This window comes from Mercenaria mercenaria, chromosome 19 (genome assembly GCF_021730395.1).
Source record: "Mercenaria mercenaria strain notata chromosome 19, MADL_Memer_1, whole genome shotgun sequence".
Classification (NCBI taxonomy): Eukaryota; Metazoa; Mollusca; class Bivalvia; order Venerida; family Veneridae; genus Mercenaria; species Mercenaria mercenaria.
The window spans coordinates 42,542,110-42,556,951 of record NC_069379.1 but is presented as its reverse complement, the minus strand read 5'-3'; the positions used below and the strand labels follow the sequence as shown (position 1 = coordinate 42,556,951).

Here is a 14,842-nt window from a genome sequence, read left to right as displayed (position 1 = left end):
AATAAAAAAAATTCCCCCAAAAAAAATATTTTCCGACCTACCTACCCTAAATTTTTTGAGCATGTTACCAGAAACAAAGAATTTTTTTTTTTAGGCCTAAAGGTTAAGACAGGTCGTATTACTTTAGTATTAGAATGAAATAATGGAATGAAAGTAAGCTTACTGGCTGCTAGAGGCAAGTGGTTGCTTTATAAAGGTGACCGCTAAAGCAAGTTCTACTGTACCATACTTTTTGGATATTTTGGACAGTTTTGAATTGGCCTACCTTGGGACTGCTGCAAAATGGAAAAAGATGAAATTCAATGTCTAAAAAATAGATGCAATGTAACATTTTGTTTTAAAATATGTTAGTGATGGGCTTAATCAGGAATAAATCATAAGGTTTCTGAAAAATGTATCAAAAATTTGCAATTCAGCAAACATATTTATGCAACGTTTGAAAAAATGACCATTTGGTTGAAGCTTTATGAAAAAATCACGATTAATCAAATTGTTTACCCTTTTCCTGTTTGAAATAACTTATTCAAAATTAAGTGCTAAACAGATTTGCTTAAAAAATTTAAAAAATGGAACTGCCTCACTAATGTTTAAACAAGCAGAATGCCGTTTTTATGCCCCCGAAGGGAGGCATATAGTTTTTGAACCGTCTGTCGGTCTGTCCGCAATTTTCGTGTCCGGTTCATACCCAGGTCCGTAGCTCAAAGGTCAAGGTCACACTTAGACGTTTCATGATAGTGCATTGATGGGCGTGTCCGGTCCATATCTTTGTCATCCATGGATGGATTTTCAAATAACTTGGCATGAATGTGTACCACAGTAAGACGACGTGTCGCGTGCAAGACCCAGGTCCGTAGCTCAAAGGTCAAGGTCACACTTAGACGTTAAAGGTCATTTTTCATGATAGTGCATTGATGGGCGTGTCCGGTCCATATCTTTGTCATTCATGCATGGATTTTAAAATAACTACGCATGAATGTGTGGCACAGTAAGACGACGTGTCACGCGCAAGACCCAGGTCCGTAGGTCAAAGGTCCTAAACTCTAACATCGGCCATAACTATTCATTCAAAGTGCCATCGGGGGCATGTGTCATCCTATGGAGACAGCTCTTGTTGAAAGTTATATTAAATCAGTTTTCTTAACGGAAGAAATGTGGTAGTAACTATTTCTTTGCCTTTAACCTGCTGGCGGCAAGTGATTCTGCCTTAGTTTGCGACTAGTGCAGACCAAGATCAGCCTGCACATCCGTGCAGTCTGGTTATGGTCTGCACTGTTTGCTATTCAGTCAGTAAATTTTTAGTGAACACCCCTTCTTATAGTAAATGGTTTTGCCCAAATTGAATGATGGACCAGTCCAATATAAAATTTAGCAGGGTAATAGTTAAACATGTAGAATCTTCTTCATTGTTTTTGCAGGAATTATTTCTTAGTTTTGGCATACCTGGGGAAACATTTTATAAAACAGTAAGATATTATAGAAATGAAGTGTCTGTTATTTAACCACTATGCTCTGCTACAATATAACATTTTCTTTACTTTTTACTTTGTGCATTTTCATTTTTGGGTTTTAAATACTTTTGTTATGTCTTATTTCAATCTAATGACACTGCTTTTCAAACCATTGTTTATTTGTCTTTAATACAACTGTTAAATCAAGTGAAATTTATTTTGGCCAAAATTTTTTACCTAGAAAAATAGTTTCTTATGAATTTGTATTAACAGTACAGTCAAACCTGCAATAAGTAGCCAGCCAGTGAAGCCACATAATCTGGCTGTTTAAGGCAGGTGGTCACTTAAGGCAGGTGGTCACTTAAGACAGGTGGTCATTTAAGGCAGGTGGTCACTTAAGACAGGTGGTTGCTTAAGACAGGTGGTCACTTAAGGCAGGTGGTCACTTAAGGCAGGTGGTTGCTTAAGACAGGTGGTCACTTAAGGCAGGTGGTCACTTAAGACAGGTGGTTGCTTAAAATAGGTTGAAATTAGAACAGAAAGTCAACTTGGAAAGTCAGCTGACTGGCTGCATAAAAGGGAATACGCAACATTTGGCAAAATTTTATATGAGAAAGAATTAATTTAAATATCAACATTGGCTGCATAAAAGGGAATATGCAACATTTGGCAAAATTTGATATGAGAAAGAATTAATTTAAATATCAACATCGGCTGCATAAAAGGGAATATGCAACATTTGGCAAAATTTTATATGAGAAAGAATTAATTTAAATATCAACATCGGCTGCATAAAAGGGAATATGCAACATTTGGCAAAATTTTATATGAGAAAGAATTAATTTAAATATCAACATCGGTGAAAGAAGTATCAAAATCGGACTACAAACAAAAAAGATACAGCCATTTGAATACCACCTACATGTATGTAATGAAACTGCAGCCATTTTGGGCACAGTGACATCATCGTTCTTTCCTTATATGGGTATTACCATATATGGTAAATAAGTATATAACAATTAAGAGGGCCATATAGTATAATAGGAACCTTAATTTGTGACTAAATAAAGTGTATACCTTAAATTTAAGCTCTGTATTTAAAATATTTCTGCAATAAATACCATATTTGGTATTGCCTATATAAGGAAAGATCGATGATGTCATTATGCCCAAAGTGACTGCTGTTTTATTTAAATTGCCATATCATATTAAATTCTATCTTTACTCCAATTTTCATAATATTTTCTTTATATTTTTCATTGAACTCTTAAAAAACATTCATTGTCAAATGTTGAATATTATTTGATATATATTTAACAGTGGCTATTTAATACGGGTGGCTGCTTAATAATTAGGTTTAACAGTAATGGGGAACATTAGTCAGTTACTTCCCCTGATTATGTTCAAGAAGTAGATTTGTCCTTCCTCTGTTTTTAGCTCACATGTCACAAAGTGACAGTGTGAGCTTTTGTGATCATGCAGCGTCCGTCGTCCGTCGTCCGTGCGTCCGTGCGTCCGTGCGTAAACTTTTGCTTGTGACCTCTCTAGAGGTCACATTTTTCATGGGATCTTTATGAAAGTTGGTCAGAATGTTCATCTTGATGATATCTAGGTCAAGTTCGAAACTGGGTCACCTGCGGTCAAAAACTAGGTCAGTAGGTCTAAAAATAGAAAAACCTTGTGACCTCTCTAGAGGCCATATTTTTCACAAGATCTTCATGAAAATTGGTCAGAATGTTCATCTTGATGATATCTAGGTCAAGTTCGAAACTGGGTCACGTGCTGTCAAAAACTAGGTCAGTAGGTCAAATAATAGAAAAACCTTGTGACCTCTCTAGAGGCCATATTTTTCATGGGATCTGTATGAAAGTTGGTCTGAATGTTCATCTTGATGATATCTAGGTCAAGTTCGAAACTGGGTCAGCTGCGGTCAAAAACTAGGTCATTAGGTCTAAAAATAGAAAAACCTTGTGACCTCTCTAGAGGTCATACTATGAATGGATCTTCATGAAAATTGGTCAGAATGTTCACCTTGATGATATCTAGGTCAAGTTTGAAACTGGGTCACGTGCCATCAATAACTAGGTCAGTAGGTCAAATAATAAAAAAACCTTGTGACCTCTCTAGAGGCCATATTTTTCATGGGAACTGTATGAAGGTTGGTCTGAATGTTCATCTTGATGATATCTAGGCCAAGTTCGAAACTGGGTCAACTGTGGTTAAAAACTAGGTCAGTAGGTCTAAAAATAGAAAAACCTTGTGACCTCTCTAGAGGCCATATTTTTCACAAGATCTTCATGAAAATTGGTCTGAATGTTCACCTTGATGATATCTAGGTCAAGTTCGAAACTGGGTCATGTGCCTTCAAAAATGAGGTCAGTAGGTCAAATAATAGAAAAACCTTGTGACCTCTCTAGAGGCCATATTTTTCACAAGATCTTCATGAAAATTGGTCTGAATGTTCACCTTGATGATATCTAGGTCAAGTTCGAAACTGGGTCATGTGCCTTCAAAAATTAGGTCAGTAGGTCAAATAATAGAAAAACCTTGTTACCTCTCTAGAGGCCATATTTTTCATGGGATCTGTATGAAAGTTGGTCTGAATGTTCATCTTGATGATATCTAGGTCAAGTTTGAAACTGGGTCAGCTGCGGTCAAAAACTAGGTCATTAGGTCTAAAAATAGAAAAACCTTGTGACCTGTCTAGAGGCCATACTTTTGAATGGATGTTCATGAAAATTAGTCAGAATGTTCATCTTGATGATATCTAGGTCAAGTTTGAAACTGGGTCACATGCCGTCAATAACTAGGTCAGTAGGTCAAATAATGAAAAAACATTGTGACCTCTCTGGAGGCCATATTTTTCATGGGGTCTGTATGAAGGTTGGTCTGAATGTTCATCTTTATGATATCTAGGTCAGGTTCAAAACTGGGTCACATGAGCTCAAAAACTAGGTCACTATGTCAAAAGATAGAAAAAAAAACACGTCATACTCAGTTCAAAACTGGGTCATGTTGGGACAGGTGAGCGATTCAGGACCATCATGGTCCTCTTGTTATCATTGACTTCCTTGTAATTTTTAAAAGCAATATCTATATTAAATTTCATTGGATTGGAAAATGATTAAGGATAGGGTTTCTTTTAGTGGCCCTCCGCTAAATTTAGGTTTGATTAATCATTTTTATTTAGAAACCTACACATAAAAACCATATTTATTTTGACTGACCGCAACATCTTGGACAAAGACTATAACGAAAAAGTCAGAGGAATCCAACTGAAAGGGACCAATGTAATATTTGGTTATCCTTGCACTTTATCGTACAACTTGTATTGTATATTTCTTGCAGCAAATCACAAGTAGGAAGTGACAGTCTGTATATAAATTGTAAGAAAATTAAAAAAAAATAAAAAAAATAAAAAATTGCTTTATACTGGTGGCAAGATATGTAGAAGAATCATAGAAAAATTACTGTAAAATCATTTAATTTGGTGGGCATGAAATTTTGTGGTTTTGATCAAAACGGCAATTTCGTGGGGATATGAATTCATGGATTTCAACTTTTGGACATGAAATGAATGGAAATTTTAATTGTTTGTTGGGATTTTGCTGACTGACTCAAACACGAAATCAACGAAGATTAGTTACCCACTAATATTAATGATTTCACAGTATTATTCACGTATTTACTGTCGACTTCACATCCTCTGTGACTAATTTTCATGACTACTTTATTTTTATATTTTTACCCAATACAGAAAGTAATTTTGCCAAGGTCACACAAAAAAAGAAAGAAATAAATAAATAACAAGAGTTGCAAAATTGAGGGTGTCTAACATTCATTAATGGTGTCCCAGTATTTAGGGGAAAAGTGGTAGTAACAAGAGGGCCATGATGGCATTAAATTGCTGACCTGAATTTTTATGCCCCCGAAGGGAGGCATATAGTTTTTGAACCGTCTGTCGGTCTGTCTGTCAGTCTGTCCGCAATTTTCGTGTCCGGTCCATATCTTTGTCATCGATGGATGGATTTTCAAATAACTTGGCATGAATGTGTACCACAGTAAGACGATATGTCGCGCGCAAGACCCAGGCCCGTAGCTCAAAGGTCAAGGTCACACTTAGACATTAAAGGATAGTGCATTGATGGGCGTGTCCGGTCCATATCTTTGTCATCGATGGATGGATTTTCAAATAACTTGGCATGAATGTGTACCACAGTAAGACGACGTGTCACGCGCAAGACTCAGGTCCGTAGCTCAAAGGTCAAGGTCACACTTAGACGTTAAAGGATAGTGCATTGATGGGCGTGTCCGGTCCATATCTTTGTCATCGATGGATGGATTTTCAAATAACTTGGCATGAATGTGTACCACAGTAAGACGAAGTGTCGCGCGCAAGACCCAGGTCCGTAGCTCAAAGGTCAAGGTCACACTTAGACGTTAAAGGATAGTGCATTGATGGGCGTGTCCGGTCCATATCTTTGTCATCGATGGATGGATTTTCAAATAACTTGGCATGAATGTGTACCACAGTAAGACGACTTGTCGCACGCAAGACCCAGGTCCGTAGCTCAAAGGTCAAGGTCACACTTAGACATTAAAGGTCATTTTTCATGATAGTGCATTGATGGGCGTGTCCGGTCCATATCATTGTCATTCATGCATGGATTTTAAAATAACTACGCATGAATGTGTGACACAGTAAGACAACGTGTCGCGCGCAAGACCCAGCTTCGTAGGTCAAAGGTCCTAAACTCTAACATCGGCCATAACTATTCATTCAAAGTGCCATCGGGGGCATGTGTCATCCTATGGAGACAGCTCTTGTTTATTTTAAATCTTTATTATAGCTACATAGCATTAGCAATTTTGGTAGAGAATCACCTTAATAAGGTATGAAATCATTCTAATGTTTAACTAACAGATTCAGACTAGTGTCCACTTATATTTTGACAGTTAAATATTGCAACCTTAAACTCACGAAGAGCATCAGGTTGAACCGTACTTTCTTTCTATTGGTCAATTTCTAAACTAATTTCTGAATCAAACAGTCAGATGCTAGAGTTTTCAAGACTGGTTCCAAATTAAGTTTATTTATCCCCCGCCACAAATGGTGGGGGGTTATAGGAATGATCTCCGTCCATCCTTCAGTCTGTCCGTAACACTTTCTTGTCCGCTTTATATTTCCTAAACCCCCTGAAGGATTTTCATGAAACTTGAGTCAAGTGATCACCTCATCAAAATGATGTGCAGAACCCATGAGTCAACCTTGTCAGCTTAAGGTCAAGGTCACAACTCAAGGTCAAAGGTTTGAGCCTTCCATTTCGTGTCCACTCTACATCTCCTAAACCCCTTGAAGGAATTTTATAAAACTTGGGTCAAATGATCACCTCATCAAGACGATGTGCAGAACCCATGAGTCAGCCATGCCAGCTCAAGGTCACAACTTAGGGTGAAAGGTTTGATCCTTCCATATTGTGTCTGCTCTATATCTCCTAAACCCCTTGAAGGATGATCATGAAACTTGGGTCAAATGATCACCTCATCAAGACGATGTGCAGAACCTATGAATCAGCCATGTCAGTTCAAGGTCAAGGTCACAAATCAAGGTCAAAGGTTTGAGCCTTCCATTTTGTGTCTGCTCTGTATCTCCTAAACCCCTTGAAGGATAATCATGAAACTTGGGTCAAATGATCACCTCATCAAGACGATGTGCAGAACCCATGAGTCTGCCATGCCAGCTCAAGGTCAAGGTCACAGCTGAAGGTCAAAGGTTTTAGCCTTCCATTTTGTGTCTGGTCTATATCTCCTAAACCCCTTGAAGGAATTTTATAAAACTTGGGTCAAATGATCACCTCATCAAAATGATGTGCAGAACTTATGAGTCAGCCATGCCAGCTCACTGTCAAGGTCACAACTTAGGGTCACAGGTTTGAGCCTTCCATTTTGTGTCCACTCTGTATCTCGTAAACCCCTTGAAGGATTTTCATCAAACTTGGGTCAAATGATCACCTCATCAAGAACTCATGAGTCAGCCATGTCAACTCAAGGTCAAGGTCACAACTCAAGGGCAAAGGTTTGAGCTCTGTATCTCCTAAACCCCTTGAAGGATTTTCTTGAAACTTGGGTCAAATGATCACTTCATCAAGACATTGTGCAGAATTCATGAGTCAGCCATGTCAGTTCAAGGTCAAGGTCAAAGCTAAAGGTCAAAGGTTTACCCTTTCACTATCCATAGCAGTGGCGGGTGATTTAGCTGTCTTTCAGACTGCCTTTTAACCTCTGATCCAGAAGTTGAGTTGACTGGTTGCTTTTGAGTTCAGGCTTGAAACTGACCAATAGAAAGCTTGCTGTCTTAGACTGGAACTCAAACTTCTTGTTTCAAAGAGGATAAACATACCAAGGGGACTGGGTCTAAAACTTATTGTTGAAAAGGAGGATGTGAAAAGGATAGTAAAGGGTTGGTTTTAGCATATTATATGCATATGTATACAGACATGCAGGTGTTGTTGATGCATTGGATAAACATGTGGCTAAGTAGATATATGATAGTATATTAGGTGTTTGCACAGGAAATTATGTCCATTCCATATTTTGAAAGTGGTGTCACCTTTCATTTTGTTTCTTTCTATTTTTTTGGCATGTAAAATTATTTGTTTCAGCAAGTCTGTTTATAATGAAAAAATAAATAGCATTTAACCGTTTAAGTGAAAACTCCCATGTCAGAGGTTTACCATGGTTTCCGAGTTTGTCTGGGGATTTTGTGGAACATCTGATGGATGAGAATGATTAAGTGTAATAAAAATGTAATAAAAGTGTTATAAATCAGTGAATGTTAAGGACATCCCAGCTATCATAGTTTCTGCTGCTTTAAGAATAAATCGAGGAATTGATGTTTTCATTTGCAGACATGATACGTGAGCATTTAAGTTTATGCAGGTTATACTAGAAAGGTCTTAATTGTATAATTAAGTACTTATTAACTTAATTATGTTTGTGCAGTAAGATGTACTTCATTATTATGGCATTAATTACCAGTATCATTTCCATTATGATGTCCTACCTGATGAAACTTGGCATAAAAATTGTTTTCTTTTTATACATGTATCCATCCACCGTATTTTCACATTGCTTTTTTCTTAATATGATATTCACAATGGGATTGGAGTTTAAATGAAAGTGATGGCTATAATATACATTTACATACACCGCAAGTTCTATAATGCCATCTTCTTTCTTTATGAATAAGATTAAAAGTACTTTTTTATGAATGGCCAAGCATTTGGTTTGTTTTAAAGTTTAGGACACGAAAGAATATTTAAAAAAAATACAGTACTATGTTACATTTATACACAATTTTAACTTTGATATAATCTGAAAGTTGAAATTACTCTTAATTAAAAAAAATATGTTGAGAGGTTCATTTTCTGCTGTAAGTAATAATTACCGTTATATGTTTTCTTTTATTTGCAGTTGACATGGAGGCATCATCACGTTTGAATTCTTCAAATCCTTCAGTTGGAGCTTTTTCTCAGCCTTTATATGACAATAAAGAACATTCTGCAGACGGACTAGTTCTGGATCAGCCAGATGCTTTGTCTTCCATAGCTTCTGGTGATAGTGATCATGCTCCTACTGGAAATTTGGTGCATCAAGCTTCCAAAGAATATGATTTTCCTAAATCTACAAGCATCACATCGAACCAGACTTCTGCTCCAGACATCACTATGTCACAGCCCTATATTAATTCCACGCTTCATCTTCAAGAGGGACAAACAGACACAAATATACAACGAGAAAATCCATATGACACACCGAGTAATTCTTTACCCGTCGGTAATAAAAATACAAACCAAACAGGTCTACTTACCCCACCACATAATGGTTACATTACTCCAAAAAATGATGTTAACATGTCTGCTGAAGTTTCAAATGCATAATTTTGGAAACACTTCTTATTGGCTATAGTTTTCATTATGGCATATTATAATAGACTAGACTGCCTTCAAATGACTCTTTAAAAAAATTGCAGTTTTTTTCTTATGTAAAAATAAAGTACTCACAAAACCTCTAACAAGGGTTGAATGCTATAAATTCGGTAATAAACATTTATCTTTCAGTCTTTTTTTTATTTTTTTAAACAAACAAGTAGATTTTATGCATTCATTAATGTTCCAGGATCTTACTAACATGACTTAAATGGAGAATAGAGAGAGTAACTTTCAATGCATGGTATTTATCATATTAAACTTGAAAGAAAAACTACTGATTTTAAAGTGCTATATAATTGTTATGTAGTTTACTTGGTTTCACATGAAATGTGAATTATTTACATTCTGCCCAAAATATTTTGAAGAGTTTAATAAAACTATGCCATTTTTCTATTTTCCAGAGTATTCATTACAAACAAACTATTTTATTGAGAAAAAACAATCCCTGTTTATTTCATTAAAATTTCGAAAGTCTTGAATTCTTCTCCCCACCAAAGTGGCTGTTTCTGACAGACACTGGAAATTTTTGTCAAGCAAGTTAAAGGACTTTTACAGAACAGTAATCAAATTGTTACCTGCTAAATATTTTTGGCTAATCAATTGCAGTGTATGTAAATTGTTACCGGTTATTTTTGATGGTACAGATCAATTAGGAGAATTTGCCACTTGAGCAGATGGATATAAACATGTTTTTCATTTGACCTGAGAGAACTAATTATATACCATTATAATAGTAAAGAGAATTTATATGAACTAATCACCACCAGAATACAATAGACCAATAACGGCAGATTGCCTGGCAGCTCCTACGAGCGTGCATATTTTAGAGCAAGTCCACTAACCCAATAAGAATAGCTTTGATACTGCTTTATATACACACCCGAATTGTACAAATATATTCCTACGGGTTCAAGATTTGCATATATACTCAGATCTCTGTTATCATGTCTCTCAAAACAATAGTGACATTTTAGTCATTTTTACTGATTAGGACCAGGAAAGCTATAGTTTTGCTCTCTGAAAGAGGATCTCGAGCAGATATATGTGTAGTATTATACCAGGTTTATTACTGATCAAGATCAAGAACAGATTAACATGGTAGACATATTCACCGTATTAAATATCAAAATAATAAACATGTTTATATACATCAGCTGGACTGACATGTTATCCTAAATGGTTAGTACACAAGGATATGATAGATATTGTTACAGTGTGTATGTATTTTGTTATTTGTGTAAATAGAATTAAGTTGTTGTGTATTATATAAAATATTGACAGTGGTCCCTTATTTTCAGTCCCGAAATATGTGAAATAAAGTCTAAAGTTAAAATATAAAGGGTGTAACTAAAGTTTCATCCAGTCGGAAAAGTAAATCAGTATAGCAAAAACATCTCAAGTAAATGTATAAGTTTTGTACAATACAAATTCAGCTACTTTTTCTAGATTTATTGCAGTGTATTTGTGCTGTTAAGAATGGATCGCTCTGTTGTATATATTTTTTTTCAGATTTTTATGTTGTGTGTTTTAATAAAATCATATTATTTTTTCTTACTGATACAACGAAAGAGAAACTATGTACATGTATTAATCTATATAATCAGAGGCCCTGGAGGCTTGTATAATTTGTTTTGCTCTGTGATACTTTAAAAATCTTGTTCATTTATTCATTCCTTTGTAAATAGTTTATTTATCCTTTCATTACATATTAATGACAATTAAAGAAATGATGTGTTTTATTTCAAATTATCGCATTTTCAGCAAGAATGGATGCACTCCAGGTGAAAATAATTTAGTCATATTTTCATAATTTTTTCCAGACACAATCTGTATTGTTAAATTAACAAATGAGACATTTGATTGGTTTGTCATCTAATTTATCTCGTTTCAGAGTTCAGATTTGAACATTGAACAGTGTAAATTAGGCGATAAACCACAAAAAGGCCTAGATTGTTTTCATTCTGCAACTAAATATTGCAAATAATTTCTCTGGTAAGTGTCCTGCGTATGGGAACTTTACGCCTGGCATGCTAAAGAACCAGGGAAGCTTCTGGAATTTAGTGTGTCCTGTATCTTGCACCTCTAACAAAATTTACCAACATTTTTCTGGGGGAGTTTCCCATATGGGTTTCCGGCGGTGACTATAAATTAAGTACTAGATAGGCAAAAGCACAGATAGCGTTTTTAGGAAATCTGGTAGCTAAAGTAACTCCTTTATGTTTAAAAAGTAAAATATTTCTTAGGAATTTAGTGCGAAAAAGTTTTTAGGAACCATTTTGTCAATGAAAGGATTATTTTTTGTATAGTTAAAAATTGAACATGGAATTCAACTTCCATGACCATATCTTTACCAAGTAGTGCTAGTTTACATTTTTCATTGTTGCTTGTATCATTGTGGAATGTTAACATCTGTTTACAGCATGTACATAATAATGAGCCGTGCCATGAGAAAATCAACATAGTGGGTGTGCGACCAGCATGCGCATCCGTGCAGTCTGCCGGGCAGTATGGTCAGGATCCATGCTGTCGCTAATGGTTTCTCTAATTGCAGTAGGCTTTAAAAGCGAACAGCATGGATCCTATCCAGGCTGCGCAGATGTGCAGGCTGGTCTGGATCCATGCTGGTTGCACACCCAGTATGTTGGTTTTCTCATGGCATGGCTCATATTTTATTTGTTAAAGATGTTTGAGATTTGTATATAAAATCGAGTATAACCTATTGTCATTATTTAAATTAGGGCTTTCATTTTCATACATATCGATATCATACATGCATATCAATTTATATTCAATTTACTCTCGTTTATACACATACCGTGTTCATAAATAGGGTTATGTACAGGCAGAAAATTTAACAGTTTCATTTTTTTGTGTATAATGTTCTATTTTTATATGAATACTTTTTCCCCCACCCTTTAAAGAAAATTCAGGTAAATATTTTGTATTATATTTTTTGTCACATTATTGTTTCAAGTAGAATCGTGCTAAGTAAACGGTTTTTCGGCAAAATGTGAGAAACCGTTCAGTAAAACATCTGACCTGTCGAAATCTAAAAAGCGAATTGTTATAGCACATCAGTAAAATACTGACTTAAGGCTGACCTGGGTTAGGTCTATAAAATTATAAAATCATGAAAACACTTCATGCTTACCAATTAAGTGTTCTCTTTTGGGATATTCTATTTTTCCTGCCAGGAACTGCCATTTATTTTTTCACCTAGAATCTCCCTTTTAATTTCTTTAACTAGGATATTTTACAATTAATTTTTCAACCACAATATCAGTTCTATTTCTTTTCAACCAGAATCCTACAATTAATTTTTTTTCAACCAGGATATTCCATTTATTTTTTTTATCAAACAGAATCTCAATTCTATTCCCCCATCAGATTCCCCCATTTAAGTTATTTCACACCAGAATCTCCCCTTTATTTCCCACCTGAAAATCTCCCATTTATTTCCCAACAGAATCTCCCATTTAATTACTTTCTCATCAGAACCTCTTTATAATTCTTTTTTTTTACAACCAGAATCTCCCTCAACCAGAAAACATGATATAAGCATTAATAATATTGGTGTAATTTTTACATTCCTAGAGGGAAATAATGCCCATTTGATCCTCGGTCTGCATGCAGATGCACTAAAAGCGGAAAACTTAAGATCTACTATTAAGGACTTATTAAAGAACTTTTTCAACTACACCAGTGAAGCATTTTTTTGATTGAATTACTAGCTACTGTATAATCAATGTCTGCAAGGGTCGGTAATCGAGGCAAACCAACAAGACTTCATGCAGTCAGTCTGTATATGAGCCGCCCCATGAGAAAACCAGCATAGTGGGTTTGCGACCAGCATGGATCCAGACCAGCCTGCGCATCCGCGCAGTCTGGTCAGGCTCCATGCTGTTCGCTTTTAAAGCCTACTAGAATTGGAGAAACTGTTAGCGAACAGCATGGATCCTGACCAGACTGTTGGTTTTCTCATGGCACGGCTCATATGTATTTGGTTATCATACCTCTTCTGTGTTAAGCTCTTATTTCTGTAGAACCTAATTTATAAGAAATGAAAATAGTATTGTTAATGTAAAGGAATGAGAGTAGGTAACTACTATGCATTACTTAGTTAAGATTAAAATGTACAAACTGATGTTTTTGTGTTTTTTGTTGTTCGTTTTTTTCTCCCAAGGAAAAACAAGAGGGTCATGATGACCCTGGATCGCTCACCTGAGTAATATGAGCCACATGTTTCAAATGGCAAGCTGATGCTAAAATATTAAGAAGGTAGGTCAGTAAGTCACATTCATGGTAACTGAAAGTCAGTTTTAAGTTTGGTGTGTAAAACTGTACATGTCATCCAAATTTCAAGGCTGTATCTTTAAAAAACAAAGTAGGTCAAGGTCACAGTCAAGTGATCCCTAATTGCTTGGGGTCATCAGATTATTAAAATAAAACAGTCTAGAAAATATACCCCCAGGGCAAAGCAGATAAGAAGATTTTTTAAGATTTTTCCTATATAAGTCTATGTAAACTTGTAACCCCAAGGGTGGGGCCTCTTTTCACCCCAGGGGCACAATTTTAACAATCTTAGAGGACCATAAGATGATGTAAAATGCCAAATATCGAGGCTCTATGCCTTGCGGTTTTGGACAAGAAGATTTTTAAAGTTTTTCCTTTCGGTTGCCATGGCAACCAGTGTTCTGCATGGAATTGAATTCTTCGAACAATTTTGAAAGGGGACCAACCAAGGATCATTACTGCAAAGTTTGGTGTAATTCTGCCCAGTGGTTTTAAAGAAGAAGATTTTTAAAGACAAGAGATCACAGAGTGATCTTGGCGCCCACCAATGTGCCATTTTTGAGTGTTCCAAATTTCAACACTTACTGACAAGCTCAAGGTCAAATTTCATTTCCATACACAACACTGTGTATGTGGTTCAAATTCGAAAGCTGTAGCTTGAGAAATTTGAAAGTAGGTCACTAGATCAATTTCAAGGTCAAAGTTCTTTGTACACAAAACTATGCATGTGCATCAAGTTTGAAGGCTGTAGTTTGAGAAATTTGAAAGTAGGTCACTAGGTCAATCTTAAGGTCAAAGTTTAATTTGGTACACAAAACTATGCAAGTGGTGCAAATTTGAAGCCTGTACCTTCAAAAATGTGAAAGTAGGTCACTAGGTCAATGTCAAGGTCAAAGTTTGTTTCGGTACACAATCCTATGCATGTGGTCTAAATTTGAAGCCTGTAGCTACAGAAATGTGAAAGTAGGTCACTAGGTCAATCTTAAGGTCAAAGTTCATTTCGGTACACAATACTATGCATGTGGTCCAAATTTGAAGGCTGTAGCTTGAGAAATGTGAAAGTAGGTCACTAGGTCAAAATCAAGGTAAAATTTTATTTCAGAATACAGA

General features: G+C 35.8%; 1 protein-coding gene across 9 annotated transcripts in view; it reads left to right on the top strand.

Moving 5' to 3' along the window:
• Positions 1 to 13,583, top strand: part of LOC123542893 (multiple epidermal growth factor-like domains protein 10) — an 82,222-nt gene extending 68,639 nt beyond the window's left edge. For 6 of the 9 annotated variants that reach the window (XM_053532185.1, XM_053532184.1, XM_053532187.1 and 3 more), the window contains one exon: positions 8,922 to 13,583. In XM_053532185.1, the coding sequence (XP_053388160.1) occupies positions 8,922 to 9,388 (467 nt within the window). In that variant the 3' untranslated portion in view covers positions 9,389 to 13,583. Of the gene's footprint in view, positions 1 to 1,415; positions 1,464 to 4,796; positions 4,835 to 8,921 lie in introns of all 9 variants that reach the window. The other 3 variants (XM_053532190.1, XM_053532189.1, XM_053532188.1) reach the window with 2 other exon arrangements.
• Positions 13,584 to 14,842: the final 1,259 nt, after the last annotated feature.